We start from the raw sequence: 17,706 nt of genomic DNA on the forward strand, positions 1-17,706 counted from the left end.
CTTACGGCTGCAATCGCACGTTTTAAAGTTCCGCAGGAGAAAGATAGGGAAAATATTAAGACACCTTTGTTTATTGTTCGGCCTTTCCCCATCCCTTCAGTTAATGCACATCTGCCACTATTCACAAATTATGGCTTTCCTGTTTCAAATGTCACTGCAGCCCTTGGCGCTGGAGTGGGAGAAAACATATCCCCACCTGCTTATACCAGATGCTATCCTATACTGCCCTGTGAATAGAGGATGCAATCCCACAAGCATCATTTGTCCCATATCACTGCACCATCATTTCCTCCCTCTGTATTCTTGTAAAACTGACAGGGACAGGAGGAAAGCTGTGTCTTTTCACCACCCTCTTATGCTTATACATACCCCTCCTGAAGATAAACACATAGACAAACCCATTCTCCCTCCCTTGTTTTAGGACATTAATAGCAAGGATAGCAGAGAAAGAGGGTGGGTGTTAATTCTTTCTCTCTCCCCCCCCCCCCAGTTTTGTGGAACTGACAGTGTGGCTTCCTCCTTGTTTCTGTATGGGAAGGGGAGATTAAACATTGGAAAAGCCATTCCCGAAAGTATATTCAACTTTAAAGGATAGTGGGAGGTGGAAAGAAAGTATATGTTCACAGGTGACAACAAATTGAAATTGTGATTGTAAATCTATGATGCTGCAAAAATTAATAGATTTTAAATGTGCTTTTAAAAACACAGTTCTTCCTTTCACACTTGCATGCTGCTGCATAGCAGACAGAGAGAAGCTCAAAAGAGCTTTTATGTGTAAAGTCTGGTTTGTTCTGAGAATGAAAGCATGAACCTAAAGTGGCAGTGATTATTTCCAAACAAATTTCTCACAGCAATCCACCTTAATGTATGTAAACAGAAGGAAAGATCAGCTTAGGGAGTAGGTAAACTTGAATTAAGCTGTGCTGGCAATGCAGCAGTCAGTACTGTCAAGTGTAAGTGGTATCTCTTGGTGTGTAATCCTGCAAGGCTAATGGACGCATCATCTAGGCTTTATAAATAATGTAAGCTGTGTATAATGTGGACTCCCTGGAGACTGCAGAGAGCATCATTACTAGCCTTTCCAACCTGCTGTAGATCTCAAATTGACTTACAGCAGTGAAATGCAAAATGATACATCAGGGTGAAATGAGGGGGGTCAGCCTGTGAGCTTGTTAGTTCAGTCATCATAATTAAATATATTATGAAAGCAAGTGTTGGAACTCCAACACCCATATTCTTCTTTTGTGTGTAATACAGAGGTGAATATTTAGAAGTAAATAATTGAGAGCCCTGTTTGTCTTTGCAAGTATGTTCTCATAAAACTTAAATTGGTAAGGGAGCTTATTGAAGAACACACTACTACAGGGGAACCCCGCCCCCCACATGCTAACTAAACAATGTAAAGTAAAAATTAAACTACAAATATTCTAAATTAAATTAAATTGAAAGCTGGCTTATCCTGGTACACCACTTTGCAGCAGGCCACCAGATTATCATTGCCATTTGGCATTATGTCTTTGTACTGAGAGTCCAGCTAAAAATCACCATTCAGCCCAGTTTAACTCTCAAGAGTTGTATAGCAGAAATTCTGCTTGGGGGCATGGGTGGGATACAGATGTGAGGAGGCTAATGAAAGCTGCTTTGTCTGCAAGCAAACACTTTGCAGTTAATTCAGATTGTGAATGCAGCAAGCTCTGTGGCAGTCATGGTGCTGCAGAAACTACAGATCCTGCTTTTGAGTATCAAATAACAATAAGAAAAAAGTAAATTGCATGTGCTGTACTTTTGTATGCAAGCTGCAGTCCTTGGCACTGTTAGGATCTTGGATCCAACAGACCAACTGGGCTTGCTTTTGTGCTGAACAAACAAGACTTGGGTCACCACAACAGTGTTGGCCACTACAAATCAACTTACTATTGGAGCTGGAAAATAGAAGGTTTGATTGGTAGAAAGTTTTTGGAATGTTCAGGGCCCATAAATACACTTGAATTGGGGTGAGGGACAATGTGCCTTTCAGCTTGGACTGATGCAGGAAATGATTTTGCTGAATAGTGTGTGAAAATACCTTCTTCCAGTAGCCCTATTTCTGGTAGGTGCATGCCCAATCATGCTTCCAGATCAAACAGTTATGAGATTGGAAGGAAAGAAAATGCTCTTGGAACAACAGTCTTTCCAAAATACACTGCCATCCATCTAGCTATGGTATCTAAGCCATACTGTGCAACAAAACAATGACTGTTTTTCAGAGCAAAATGTCTTGGGGCTGTAGGGGTAAAGATGAAGATTTGGACAAATGTTAGCATATGGAATTTTGGCAAATAAAGGAATAATAGTACCTCCAAATTTCCATGGAAAAAAAATTCAGCTGAAAAATAGAAGGCAGCATTTTAGTATTGTTTGTCTAAAAGTAAGCATTCAATGTGTTTAGGAAAGAAGTGAGATACAAATCTTAATGCAGCTTTCTGCAAATCCTGGTTATATTCCTGTATACGGATAATGTTTATGGAGATGGGTAACAAATCATGTAAGAGACCATTGAATCTCAAAACTACTAATTGCACCATGGCTGCACAGTAACTTTGTGACTTGAACATGGTGTAAACCTGTTCAATTCAATCTTCCTAACATCTCCTTGGTGACTTGCTCAAGGCTTGGGCACTTAACAGCTTTGATTTTCATGTATGAAAGTGGCAAATTGTGTTCCATGCAGACATATCTCAAGTCAGACACTGTGGTGTGAGCCTGGCTTTCAACTGAAAAGAACAGATTTTGTTCTAGGCCCAATCCTGACCTGGTCCTTGTTTCCCTGTTCTTCCCAGTTCACATGTTTTATCTGGCTTTCAGGGGTGGGTGGGGGGGAATTGAATCCTTAATGCATAAATACAGTTGACACCTTTATATTTAAGGAGAAAGTTAAAATTGGTTGAAAATCTACTCCAGGGGGAGGCTTCTTGGTCTCATCACCAGCCTCAGCCAATTGGTGCTGCTGAATTCTGCTACAAACTGGAAAATGTTATTTCCTCAAGAGTTGCATTCTGCTGAACAAAAAGACTGTACAGATGACATTCTTATGCATTCAGAAAATAGCCAGGGTAGTTTTACATGGGGATACAGTGCGTTAGTGCTTCAAATAAGTTATTGGTTGTGGGGTTTTTTTGTACCACCTGGTGCAATATGAGTTAGATGCGACTTCATCCAAAACCAGGGATATAAGATGAAATCCAGTTAAGAAGGGAGGAAGTGGTGGTTGGCAAATCCTGTGAACTGAGTAACGGGAGAGAGGGGAAGTATTGTGGGTTTTCTGGGAAATCTTGAATTTGGAAACTTCATGGAAAATTTCCGGCTGCCCTAAATCAATTAAAATTTTGTTTTAACATATTTGTTTTGTTTTAGGTCTGTTTACTAAATATGCACCATGTTAAATTTCACATGTTGTATAAATTATCTCATTCCCTCCCCCTCCAAAAAAGCAGCTGAACAAAAACATTTGATATGGGTGGGTGGGGGATCAATAAGCAAAACTGTCCCAAGCCCCTGATATTTGCCTCCTGGTGTAGGTGCGAGATGTGCAGGCAGTGTTTTTTTTTAAAGTTTATATTTTATTAAGATGATTTCAGTTAAAAGAAATAAAGTGATGCAGAAAAAAAGAAGGAAAAGTGAGAGGGAGAAAAACAACAACAAAGATAAAAGCAAAAATATGCAAAAAAAGAGAGCAATATATGATATTCCCATACATTCTTGTATAAATTGGTATAGTGTTATTGTCCTAGTGCTTATGCAAATTTTAATAGCCTACTACATTTTGTATAAACCCATTCCAAATGTTACTTCACTGGCAGTCTTTCAGCTGCCAGTAACAAACGTAGTCCCCACCCCAAAGGGTGGGACAGGGTGGGGATAGAGCAGAGGCAGCCATTGATCTGCTGGATCCAAAGCTGTTTCATCCCTTTGAGTGGGGCTCAATCTGGGACTTTCAGTTCTACAAGCCTGGAACTGGTTCAGCAAAAACATTCCTCCTCCTCCCCCCCCCCCCACCTTTTGTCCTGGCCAGTATGATTCACCTGTGTTAGGATGGTTCTGCCTGCCTGGCTTAAACATTTAAATTTTGGATATTTGGATATTAGTTTTATTGGAATATTAAGATATGACTACTCAATTGCATACAGTTCTTTACATTATTTACTTTTTAAGGTAAAGACAATGGTTGACATACTGATTTTGTTAGTAACCTGTGTCTCTGGTTATAGTCACCTCAAAAGTGATATTACAACTCTGATTTTAGTCTTGACTGGTATCGTTTCCATTCCAGCTGCCCTGTTGTGTTGTGTTCATTCATTGTGTTACCAATTTTATGAAATAAAAAACAGACTTTGTAGAAAACTTAATGCCATACATCACTGGTAATGGTGGTCTAATGTTCATTTTCCTTGAATACTGTAAAATTTTGGAGTGGTCTTAGATGCATTGAGGCTTCTGTTTTGAAAGCCCAGGGAGGAGTCCTTTTCAGTACAGATGTTGTGAAGGCTGCAACCATTTTGTTCCCCCAAACTCTGTCCCAGTAACTGGCACAAACTGAGACTAGACTAGAAATGTGTGTTCTGCCTAGAATGCCTGTTAAAAACTCAGCGGCTTGAATTGGTACCAAGCAGATACCACCAGCTTCTGCTGGTGAATTGCAGATACCACCAGTGTCTGCATTGGTATCTCCTGTTGTGTTTCAAAACCTGCACCTTTCATTTTGTTTGGATATTTATAAACCAGGGCTGACACCCAGACAAAGAAATCTTTGTTGGGTGGTTGAGCTTTAAACACGAATATGAATGAGAACAATAGCTCTGGATCCTATTCTGTTGTTTTTAGATGCAGTGTGTAAGAAATGATGGAACTCTTCAGATGGCAGCTGTTGTTGTTGTATTGTAAGAATGTGCCTGACTAATCTGACGCACCTCCTTAGTAGATTTGAGTGATTGGTGTGGTGATCGGTCTTTAATCAAATGTTGTCAATGTTGTAGAGTTGTTTAGACGAGGAAGCCCAAGTTTGAATCCCAACTTGGCCATGACCTTGGGCCAGCCACCACCACTTGGCTGAACCTACCTTTCAGGATTCTTGTGAGGATAAATTAGGGTGGGGTAGCAAAATCATCCACAACATGAAGAAAGGATGGGAAGAAAAACAAAAAAATGAAACAATGCAGTCCTATTTTAAAACATTAAATTACTTGAGCACGACATATGTTATATTTCATCCTCCCCAATATTCCCTTGTGATTTCTCAGAGCAGAGGAAACTGAATCTTGCAACCACATGACAGGTTTAGATGGAAGAGTGAATAGTATGGCGGTCTTGATGGCTGTTGGACAGCTGTGAACTTTTTCTACCTGAAGATGTTTTCAAGATCTTTAAGGCAGGCCTGGCCTTGGTGCTCATTGTTCCGCATTTAAGGATGTGGGCTTTATTGTATCTTGTGTAATACAACTGTAGCCCGTCCTAATCCTTTGAGATAGAAATTAAAAGCCCCTGTTTTAAAAGTTGATAATACTTCTAAGGTGGTAGACTTTGAAGATCTTATTTATAACTTTGAGCACCTTTTGTGGTTAAACCAGCTGAAAGCTTCAGGAGTACAGTATAAGCTTTCTTTGGTGTGTAAAAATTTCACAAAAGGCCAAATATTTAAAATGGCTTTCTCAGAATGTGTAACTTGAACTGTCAGCTGTCATGACAACTTTTACGATTGAGGCATACTAGGGTAGCTTAGTAAAACTAGAGGTTGTCTTAAATGTGTAATTGGGATGAACGTTATCTGAGTTGAATTTTTTTCTATGATCAAATGTTACGCAGTATTCCAGAATAAATAGATTTGTGTACAATTAGGTTACTACAATGTTAGATTTTTTTTTAAAAAATATGACTCCTCCCCTGTGTTATTTCACATCTTCCCTCTGGTATTTAAGCAGATTGAGTTGTGCTGCATATGTTCACAGCTTAACTTTCACCCTGTTGCAAAACTTGTATTTGATGTAGTTCCCTGGGGGTCAGGGAGAAACTCCAGTTAGGTAGTCAATTTGCATGAACTAGTAATAAATTCAGCATAAGTACATGCCCAAACATAGCCTTTATAAATCAGATATACTGTAGTACACAACTTAAAGCAAGAGGCAGCTGCATGTTCATGAAAGAAAATTGGGGAAGAGGCAGTTTCTATCGAATGTCTTAGACAAGTGTTTTCACTTCTGTTTATAAGTTTCTCACACTAGCAGTCTATGAGGAAACTTGGTATATTCCTAGATCTGCAAGAGTTCCAAATCTAAGTTGGATGACTTGTATTGCAAATCTGATTAATGAGAAGAATCTGCAAGTTACAGCTTGTTTCATTTTCTGTGTTCAGTGAAAGAAAACTCTTAGGCTTCCAAAATGCAACTCTATTCCTTGGTTTAAGTGAACATGGTTTAGGGTAGAGAAATCTGGGTTGTACATGCCAGTGGGCATCTCACAAACTCTGCATGGAAAGAATTTTGATCCAGAGACTCCCCAAGTCAAATAACTGCATGTTTTCCATCCCTCTTGAAGAAACTGCAAAATAAAATGGCATTCTATTATGGAATTAACTATATAAAATTTCTACACATTTCTGACTAATTAGATAGACATGTCCCACCTTACGAACACAACGCATTCTCTGGAAATCTTTTGTTAGACGAGCATGTGCATAATGAGTCCATTATCTCCATTATTTCCTACGGAAATATTTCTAATGTGGGATTTGTCTGCTCTTTCCTCACTCTCTCCATGGTTTCTTCCTGAAATGGCTGTAGCCAAAGGAGGAAACTGATTTGTCCAGTCTCCCTCCCTCTCTCTATGGTTTTTGCCCCAAAATGGCTGCTGCCAAGCAGCAAACCACAAAGAAACCAGGAAGCCAGGATGCTGGCTCTTCAGATAAATGAATCTGTGGGGCATATAGCAAGGTTTCAGCATAATTCCTTTTGTGTAGATAAGTGAATTTTCAGATAGCGAGTGATAGCGGGACTTGCGTGTATATTCAAAAGATGCAGCTTCTTTTGATATATAGGCATATGTAGTGCATATATTGGGGCAAAATTGAGCATGGTACCTATTTGTACATTGTTTGGCTAATACAGTGGTGCCTCGCATGACGAAATTAATTCGTTCCGCAAGTCTCTTCGTCTTGCGAGTTTTGCGTCTTGCGATGCACGGTTTCCCATAGGAATGCATTGAAAATCAATTAATGCGTTCCTAGGGAAACCGCCTTCAGACCAGGTCCGGGGACAGTCTGTCCCCGGACCTCTTCTGAAGGCTGGGGGGGGGGACAAGGGCTTTTCTTCCCACCCCCAGCATTTTAAAAAACCCCGGGACAGCGGAGGACTTCTCCGCTGTCCGGGCGATCTTAAAATGCTGGCGGGCGGCATTTTAAAATCGCCCCGGGACAGCGGAGGACTTCTCCGCTGTCCGGGGCGATTTAAAAGCCCCTCGGAAGGCAGGCAGGGGGGACAAAGACTTTCGCCCCCCGCCCGCCTTCAGAAGGTGTTCCCGCCCCCCCCGCCCCGCTTCGGAGCAGCGTTCCGAAGCGGGGCGGCTGGGGCAGGTGTTCCCGCCCCCCCGCCCCGCTTCGGAGCAGCGTTCCGAAGCCGGGCGGTGGGGGCAGGTGTTCCCTCCCCCCCGCCCGGCTTCGGGGCACCGGGAGAAGCGATCTCCCCGCAGCCCCTTGCTTCAAAAGAGGTCCGGGGGCAGCTGGAAGCGCTTCCCGCTGTCCCCGGACCTGGGGCTGCGGGGAGAAGATCGCTTCTCCCCGCCGCCCCTTGCTTCAAAAGAGAAGACCCGCTGTCCCCGGGGCAAGCTTCGTTTTGCGAAGCAAGCCCATAGGGAAATTCGTCTTGCGAGGCAACTCGAAAACGAAAAAACCTTTCGTTTTGCGAGTTTTTCGTCTCACGAGGCGTTCGTCTGCGGGGTACCACTGTATGCTTTTACGGGCTTTGGAGTTTCTGCTATCAAACACAACTTCACAGTTTGTAAAAAGCTTATTTTTGGAGGTTGCCAAAGGAACATGTAATGAGAGCTGAACTTGAATATCTCCAAAACATATGTAGCTGAACAATGCATTTTGAGGGGTTCAAAACACAGCCATTGTAGAATTAAACTTAAACCTGTCCTCCTAACCCATTAGCTGACATCACTAGTCCGTGGTGAGCATGGTTTGGGGAAATTTGGTCATGGGTCAAATTGGACCCCCTAGTGGCCCACAATTGGTCTGCAGTGTGGAAGGTTCCTACCCTTGGTTTATGGCTTACAATTTTGGCTCCACCCTGTCCAGTCGATGAAACCAGGAGCCTTGGCTCAGTGTTATGTGAGAACCAGTGCTTGTGCTTTCTTTCTTGTGAAGAAATCACAAGCTGCTGGTGGTTTGTTTGGGAAAACAAACCATGAATGCAGGTTCACTTCCTGTGATGTATGAAGCAGCCCAATATACAGTATTCATCAGTATTGCCAATTCCCTATTCTGGGTTTCTAAAGGCAGCAGTTGTAGCTTCAGTTCTTGGTGCATTTAGTTGACCAAGTGTCACCTATTGTATCCAGGGTTTTTGCATCTCTCTGTGTGGTTACCTTTTGGAATTTGGCTTAGCTTTACTTAAAGTAAGAAACATAACATGACAGAGGAAAGGTGGTATTTGATCAAGTCTTACTCAGAGTAAAAGTAAAGGGACCCCTGACCATTAGATCCAGTCGTGGCCGACTCTGGGGTTGCGGCGCTCATCTCGCTTTATTGTCCGAGGGAGCCGGTGTACAGCTTCCGGGTCATGTAGCCAGCATGACTAAGCCGCTTCTGGCGAACCAGAGGAAGTGCACGGAAACGCTGTTTACCTTCCCGCCAGAGCGGTACCTATTTATCTACTTGCACTTTGACGTGCTTTCAAACTGCTAGGTTGGCAGGAGCAGGGACCGAGCAACGGGAGCTCACCCTGTCGCAGGGATTCGAACCGCCGACCTTCTGACCGGCAAGTCCTAGGCTCTGTGGTTTAACCCACAGCGCCACCTGTGTCCCACCTTACTCAGAGTAGACCCACTGAAATAAATGGACCTACACCTTGTTTATTAATTTCCATGAGCCTATGACTAAAACTTAATTGAATACCACTCTTTCCTTTTTTTGGTACTGAGTAGATATTGGAGTATTTTCATGTGTCAAGACAACAGACACCAGCTGAACACATTGTTTTGATTAAAAAGTGGATTCTGTGCCTTCATTTTAAGTACAATGCAGAGCTTTTAAAAGGCAAGTGGATTTCTAATTTGGAACAGTGAACTCTTAATTTCTTAAGGGATTCAGGTATTAATAAATCTGTAGCAGATCTAGGCTCTTCAGCCCATTCAACTATGAAATCCTCTGAAAGTGACTATTTCCTAAGGTAGTGAGATCTCTCCTGTCAGACTGGTCACGTACTCCTTGAGGAGGAAAAAATCTGTAGTGCATAGCTGCTGTGGGAGGGGAAAGGAATGAAGGACACCCCTTTTGAGAGACACTGCTTGGGCAGGAATGCTCAGGTAAATTTTTCCCTGTTTTTGCCAGCAGATTTGTTCTGTAAGGAAAGACAAACACCTTGACAGATATGCTTCTGCCAGGAATGGCTGACTAACTCCAGCTGGCCTCCTCATGGGGCATGCCTGAGCCACACCAAAGCGGCAGCTGTGTGCCATATAAGGAGCCTCCATGCGGTGCATACCAAAGAGATCTTGCCTTTCCGTGAGGAAAGTCGATGACTTTTGATCACATGTAGCTACGAAGCAAAACCTTTACTGTACCTGCTTCTATAATATAAATACAAAACATCCCCAAATGCGATTGAGTTCCCAAAGCGCTTTCTACCACATTTGTGAAGTTGATCCCAAAGAGCTCTCTTTCTTGTCAGAACTTCATTAGTGGCAAAGCAATTCCCCCTTCTCTCGGTTGTTTCCACTCCCCACCCCCCACTCCCCGCTTCGTTCACCTGTGAGAAAAGCCCCACCTTTTTTGTCCTTCTAACCATAAGGGGAAATGACTTTGCTATTGATAAAGGAATAAAATCCCCTGCCCTTCCTAAAGGAGGAATTCAACAATTGGGGAGAGTGGCATGAGACCATGTGTTGGTTTGTAAAAGGATATGGCTTGTAAAGATGTTTCCTTTGATGCCTGTGTGATGAATATGGATGTATTTCCGTTGCAGAAGGTCCTGATGAAATTATGCAATTACAGCTGACCAGGCAGATCTAAATATAGGCAGAAACGTCTGGTATCCTGCTTTTGTGTATCTTAACACACCCACGCAGTGTGTGTAAAACTGCCGTTAAAAAAACAGGTGTTTGTAACAGTCGCAGTTGGGAGTGGTGATGGATCTTTGTGGAAAGGCAAAAGCACTGTGGAAGCTTACAGCACTCTGTTCTTGAAAAAGTACCGTAATTGTTTGTGCTGCCTTTCCACCAGTGTGCTGAAATTCATAGATATTTCTCACGAATGCAAGGTGTGCATGTACCTGTGGCTCTTTGTGCAACCCTCTGCAGGTGCTTCGGTGAGAGGATGTAGTCTTCATGCCACAGCTGGCAAAACTATTACAGATCGGTTTCCCCTATTCTTCATCTGGCATAGAAATGCTGGCTAGGTAAAGGTAAAGGGACCTCTGACCGTTAGGTCCAGTCGCAGATGACTCTGGGGTTGCAGCGCTCATCTCGCTTCACTGGCCGAGGGAGCCGGCGTACAGCTTCTGGGTCATGTGGCCAGCATGACTAAGCCGCTTCTGGTGAACCAGAGCTGCACACAGAAACGCTGTTTACCTTCCCGCCAGAGTGGTACCTATTTATCTACTTGCACTTTGACATGCTTTTGAACTGCTAGGTTGGCAGTAGCAGGGACCGAGCAATGGGAGCTTACCCCATTGTGGGGATTCGAACCGCCGACCTTCTGGTCGAAAAGCCCAAGAGGCTCTGTGGTTTAGACCACAGCGCCACCCACATGCTGGCTACTAGTCTCTTTATAGGCTGGTAGAAAAGAAGTCAGCAGGCTGATCTGAGTCTTGTCCCTGTTTTATTCTGGATTGTTTTATTTGATTTTTTTTTAAATGTTGTAAACTGCTTTGAGATTTTTTCCCCTTTAAACTACAAAACTGTAGACAAATGAATTTATTTATTTATTTATTTCTAATTTATTATTATTATTTTCACAAGGGGGAGGAATAGCGACCAGACAGTCTGTACTGGTGACTGCAACCCAGGTTTAAGGCACCATTTGGCGATTAGCTTGTATATCTGAGTTTCTAACACGGGGTTGGGGGGGGGATGATAGCCAGTTGTGTGGGTGCATGAGTTGAACTGACTTTCCCTTGCAATACCTCAGGGGTCAGCAACCTTTTTCAGACCATGTGGTGGGCCGGACTATATTTTGAAAAAAAATATGAACAAATTCCTATGCCCCACAAATAACCCAGAGATGCATTTTAAATAAAAGGACACATTCTACTCATGTAAAAACACACTGATTCCTGGACCATCCATGGGCTGGATTGAGAAGACGATTGGGCCACATCCAGCCCATGGACCTTAGGTTGCCGACCCCTGCAATACCTCATGTTCCCCTCCCCATATCTGCTCTAGAGGATCCAGTCAGATTTTGAGGAGGATCAGAAGGGGAAGGTCTGTTTGTCCAACACTGGATTTCACCCAGGGTCTGAGCGATAAATGATGATGCAGTAATCTTGGAGGATTCCCATTTCTTTCTATGTTGGTAGGTGGCTGATGATTCTGTCTGGAGGGAGAGAGTTCGGTTAGCAGGGTGCCACAACCAAACAGGTCTTCCCCAGCCAGTCCCACACACCACCACCTCACCTCAGAACAATTGGGGGGGGGGCTTAGAGAAGGGCTTCCAAATATTATCTTGGTGCTTGATGTGGGCGTAGGCTTGAGTTTTAAGCATCTGGTGTCCAGACAGAAGTAGAGAAATTGGTCGTTATAACTTATGTGCTAAAACTGCTTACACTGAGTTACTTCATTGTTGTTGCATGATAACCAAAGGATTGAAATTCAAATTCCAAAGAGGAATGGACTCTCTACGTCCCTAATATTCAAAGTAGCTGCTTTATCACACTAGGTATAAATCAGTGGATGCTAATTGGGATCAGAACCAGGTGATGACAAGAATTGGGTCAAGGTATTTTTGGGGGGAAGGAACTCTACCGGTTTATGTTGAGTGCCCTGCCTTTTGCACAGACACTTATATTCATGGGCTGGAAAGTTGCTGGGTTGCTGGAAGCACAGAAGCCTATTTCTCAGAAGGGTACATTTATTTGGGAAAGTACAGAGTAGGTGTCAAACTCATGTTAGCTGTTGTTTGTACTTCTGGCTGATAAGGCCACTTTGTGCTCAGAGTAATACAGGAAATGATGCACTGCAGAAACTAAAAGTGGCAGAAAGGAAAATGGAATGTATTGGCAAAATCTCAGAAGCAAGAAGGCTTCTTGGAAACTAGAAACTTGGCAGACATGTGCTTGAGTGTTTATTTCAAAACACCTTTGTAGCATCTTTTGTTTATCTTTTTTATATTTGGATCTCAAAAGCAACAGAAGCCAGAAAGCATGTAAGTGTGTGTGTATAATGAAAGTCAACAAATTATCAAGCCATAGCACTGGGGGCAGAATCACCATTTAAAAAGATGCTTTCAGCAGAGGCAGTAGAACTCAGTGAGGTAGCCCACCTGTCTTCCAACCATTAAAGGATGCTGCGGGGAGGGGTGCTTCATGTGATGTGAGCTGGGCAGAAGCATTGGATTGGCTATGCCACCATGCTGAGCTCTGTATACCTCTCTCCACCCTGTTGGGAACCAGCTGCAACACTGTGTGTCTAGAAGGCAAGTGAGCAACACTGCCCTGCCTGTGCCATCCCGCTGACTGGTACACAGAGGCTCACACAGATTCCTGGTGAAAGATAGGGGAAGTCCCACATACACTCAGTTCTGATATTCCCCACCCTCCAACACATTCCTCCCATCACTGTCCTCAGGGCAGCAGGCTTTATGTGATGGTGGGGCAAGGCAGGTTGAAATGCTCAACCCTTTGAGGGTCATCGCTGAATCGAGCGCCCTTTCAGGTTGTTCCTCCAAGTGTGCAAACCCGATTTGGAACGTTCTAGTCTCACCATATTTACAAACGCCACGGCAACCATATCTGCTAAAATCCCTTTTGAGAAATAATTCTTGATTTTGTTGGAAGGTGCCTTTAAGAACACAATGGTTCTGAGGCATTTGAAATGAATTTATCCTGTCTCTGCTGGTTTTGTAAGCAGGTGGTTAACTTGATCAACTTTTTATTTTAAAGTTTCCATGTAGTAAATTTTCTGGTGACTCAGAAAATGCTGACTTGTTACTTTTGGTGTTCTAACTCGAGTACAGAACACATCCAAATACTGTATTGTTGTAGTCAGCTGACCAGCTGTGTGAAGATCTCTTAATTAATTCCAACTGCTTAATGACTTTGAAATCTGATGCGAAATGCATCCTACTCTCTCTTTACTTGGCTAAATGTGCCACCTTGACTAATTGTGGTTTCGTGAAGGGGATGGCAGAAAGCAGTTTTCATCTCTCAAGAGGAATTGGTCTTCTTCATGAGTCAGCTGAAGCAGTGCCTCTTCCTATGCTAATTCCTGACAACTTCCCCATAGTTTGAATTCTGCCCAGGCATAAAGTTCTGCAATAACCCAACAGTGGTCTGTTAGATTCTGGTAGAGTATTTGTGCTTCTTCAGATTGTTTGTATGAAAGAGATCTGATCTTTGCCTTTTCTCACTTTTACACTTTCGTAGGTGCCTGACTTGCATTTGGAATCCCAAAGACTAAAGAAAGAACATCTGACAAGCTGGAATGTTAGTTTCAACTTTTCAAGATCTCTGGGATAGGAAGATTAAAGGAATCATATAAATTCGCCCAAGACTGTTGTAGGGCAGTCCTTGAAGGATTTGCTGTTCTCAAGCGTTTGATCACTCACCATGAACGTGACGAGCTTGTTCTCCTTCACAAGCCCAGCTGTTAAAAGACTGCTAGGATGGAAGCAAGGGGACGAAGAGGAAAAATGGGCTGAGAAAGCTGTCGATGCCCTAGTAAAAAAACTGAAGAAGAAAAAAGGAGCAATGGAAGAGTTGGAGAAGGCATTGAGCTGCCCAGGTCAGCCCAGCAACTGTGTCACAATTCCTCGTTCGCTGGATGGGAGGCTCCAGGTGTCCCATCGGAAAGGGCTGCCCCATGTTATTTATTGCCGTGTGTGGCGCTGGCCTGATCTGCAGAGCCACCATGAACTTAAACCACTGGAATGCTGTGAGTTTCCCTTTGGTTCAAAGCAGAAGGAAGTTTGCATCAATCCCTATCACTATAAGCGAGTGGAAAGTCCTGGTAGGTATCTTCGTGTATACTTTGATTTTATTAGCTTACGCAATGCCTTTTCCCAACAGCTCAACTGCAATCAGATTTAAGATTATAGGACTGCTAAACTAGAGAAATAGAATGTGCAGCTTGCTGGGAGTAGATCCTAGAATCATAAGAGTTGGAAGGGACCCTGAGCATCATCTAGTCCAGCCCCCTGCTATGCAGGATTATACAGCTGTCCCTTACGGGGATCGAACCTGCAGCCTTGCCATTATCAGCACCACGCTCTATCCAATGGAACTATCTCAGTTATCTTAGTTATACTACTGAACCATCTTAAGACAGTATACTCATGTATTCAAGATAGACTCTGGTACTTGTAGGGCATAATAAACTGATATACTTCACTCTCTCCTTGTACATTATAGCTATAATCTCTGTGTTACAAATACTATGTGACTCTTAAAAAAATCAGTAGGTTAGTAATGGCTCCCTGTGGTAGAGGAAGTGAAAGTAAAACTTGCAGTGGCATATGACCTTCAGCAGTGCATTCTGCTAAGCAGTGAAATAAACTAGCTGCTTTGATGACTGTGTCTGGCTGGGTGCAGCAGGGATCTTGTTGGAAGCCAGCCTTGAGTTGTCTGTGCCACATTGGGGAAAACTGCTCAAAAGCTCATGAGAATAGTAGATCTGTTGCCCTTGCAAGAACTGAATAAATCTTTCCCTAGTTCCACACTAGATTTTAGTACACCTGGTGTTTTTATAAGAGATTATAAACATTGAATGAGAGGGGCAGAACTGATTCCATAGTTGTGCACTGTTTTGGGGCTGTGTAGCAAATAGGGACGTGGGTGGCGCTGTGGGTAAAACCTCAGCGCCTAGGACTTGCTGATCGCATGGTCGGCGGTTCGAATCCCTGCGGCGGGGTGAGCTCCCGTCATTCGGTCCCAGCTCCTGCCCACCTAGCAGTTCGAAAGCACCCTTAAGTGCAAGTAGATAAATAGGTACCGCTTTATAGCGGGAAGGTAAACGGCGTTTCCGTGTGCTGCTCTGGTGCCGGTTCGCCAGAGCAGCTTCGTCACACTGGCCACATGACCCAGAAGTGTCTGCGGACAGCGCTGGCTCCCGGCCTCTAGAGTGAGATGAGCGCACAACCCTAGAGTCTGTCAAGACTGGCCCGTACAAGCAGGGGTACCTTTACCTTTACCTTTACTAGCAAATAGGTAGATGGTTGCGCAGTAAATCTATTTTCCATAACCACATTTGGAAAGCTAGTGTAATTTTTGTTCAGCGAATTACTTTGATAGACCAGAACTGGTTCTCTCTCCGCTTTAAACTGGAGGAGGGGGAGAGATTGCTATGGATAAAAGTTGCAGGGAGTATCCCAATTATTCCAAGTATCCCAATTTGCATACTTGAGCTCCAGAAAACTGTACTATAGATATTTTGTGTGTGTGTGTGTGTATGGGGGGGGGGTGAACACTGTGAAAAGTGATATGCCATTTGGAAAGCTGAGACTGCTAACTGCAGCTGAAGGGCAGCAGTAACTTAAAACTGGCAATTCAAAGCTTGGAGAATCCAAGCTTTGTCAGCATGCTTCCTGGTAAGATTGCTGCATATATGTAGAGACGGGAGGAGGAAGAAGTGATAGGGGAAGCTTGTCGTCATCTGGCAAACACTCCAGCACAATTGTCGGAAAGAAGTGCCTTGCGCAGGCATGTCTGTAACAGCTAGCTATAACGGACTATACAAAGCCATGGCCTGTGTACACAAAAGTGTTGTAGTTTAAAAGACTATGCTAAGTCTAACTGGCTGATTTTTGGTAAATATTTAAACATGCCTTTGAATCTAATGTAATAAGGGGTCGTGTTTGTCTCCTCCTGGAACTGTAAGAATGTGTATTCTGGTCTTGGAAACTTTGTGTTTTGTGAAGTCTTTTGTTTTGCAATGCAAAGGTAGCAGTCCTTCAGTGACTACCTTTTGCCTTCGAACTAATTCTTTCCTTTTACAGATCCTAAATATTGTATGCCTCAGTACAGCGAACTTCCAAGTAATTACACTTAACACAGTCTACTCCTCCCAGGCTGGGCTTCTCTTGTATCTGCATTTTCAAGTTAACAATTTAAATGACTAACGTAGGTGTGCTCTAGTCATATTTGGAAAACTCAAGTGCACTCTTTTGACCTTAGGATTAAATTGCAAAAGGAAGAAAGAACAAGCAATTTAGCTAATTTGTTAATGTGCTGAAATTCATTTTAATTGGATCTAACCACAGATTAAGAGCTGTAGCTCTCTTACCTTGTTATCTGTCCTGGAAGTAGGGTTGCAAATCTTTTCCTCCCTCTCCCACTGGCAGCAGAGTTTTTTTCAATAATTCTACCACATGGATAAATCTGTAGGTTAAGTTCTTAAACATTGAGGTGTAAGCTTGGAACCCCTCTGCATGTAGTTTAGGCAGGTGGTGGAAGGCAGTAAGTTTCAAGCAGAACAAAGAAAAACTGGCAATCTTCTTGGTATATGTATCTGCCATGCTAATTCTTCCTTCCTAAATTGGAGGATGCCTTGTCACACCTGAGCAAAGAGTGGTTTTACTTTTTAAAAATATTATTAATATTACATTTATATCCCACCTTTGTTCCCAAGAGAGTCCATTTTCCTGGGTAAATAGCTAGTAGTGATGATGCTTGTGTGTGTGTGTGTGTGTGTGTGTGTGTGTTGAAATCCGATGTATTTTGTAAACTTGGACATTTTGGAACACTTGGCTGGTATGTGCTTTAAAACATTGAAGACAGAACTGGCTTCTGGTTTCCTTGTAAACTTTCCTTGTAAAGAGCCTCTGGGATGAATAATTTGTCTTGACCTCAGTTTTTGTTGTTCTTGGGACTTGGCCCACTCTAGAGTAAGAGGGGAGGATATTAAGGCTCCCCTTAAGAGACACTGTCTGATTTGTAGTTTTATTATATTACTAAAACGGCCTTCCCTAAGCTTTCCTCCAGTTGCTGTTGGGCTCCAACTCCCATCACTCCAGCCAACATAGCCAGTGGTCATGGATGAAGGGAGTTGCAGTTCAGGGACATCTAGAGAGCCACAAGTAGGCCAACCTTAAGTATCCATGCTAGTATCTCCTTCGTAGATAGTGAAATGAGTTGTGGTTTTTTTAAGGCACACATGCATACACATTTAATTTAAATACACACACTTGGTTAGCAGCAACTGTCTCAACAAGCCTTTCGTAAAACTCTTAGGTGGTGGGGTAACCTGTTAAAATATTTCCTGAACCAATTTCCTGTAATGTATGCACGTTTTAGCCAGCACACA

The 17,706-nt window shown here is 43.0% G+C and overlaps 1 protein-coding gene and 1 long non-coding RNA gene across 3 annotated transcripts in view; one reads left to right on the top strand and one right to left on the bottom strand.

Annotated features, from left to right (window-relative positions):
- Positions 1-17,706, top strand: part of SMAD1 (SMAD family member 1) — a 37,394-nt gene that overhangs the window by 2,851 nt on the left and 16,837 nt on the right. For both annotated transcript variants that reach the window (XM_083460222.1, XM_083460223.1), the window contains exon 2: positions 13,833-14,415. In XM_083460222.1, coding sequence (XP_083316348.1) covers positions 14,016-14,415 — 400 coding nt within the window. In that variant the 5' untranslated portion in view covers positions 13,833-14,015. The remainder of the gene's footprint in view (positions 1-13,832; positions 14,416-17,706) is intronic.
- LOC310686481 lies at positions 5,902-13,825 on the bottom strand. Its single transcript, XR_014515957.1, has 3 exons — positions 9,058-13,825; positions 7,984-8,691; positions 5,902-7,142 (listed from the first exon to the last, which is right to left on the bottom strand). It is a non-coding gene; the product is annotated as an uncharacterized lncRNA (long non-coding RNA).

This window comes from Podarcis liolepis (assembly GCF_965112155.1).
Source record: "Podarcis liolepis genome assembly, chromosome: 9".
In the NCBI taxonomy this organism is placed as follows: domain Eukaryota; kingdom Metazoa; phylum Chordata; class Lepidosauria; order Squamata; family Lacertidae; genus Podarcis; species Podarcis liolepis.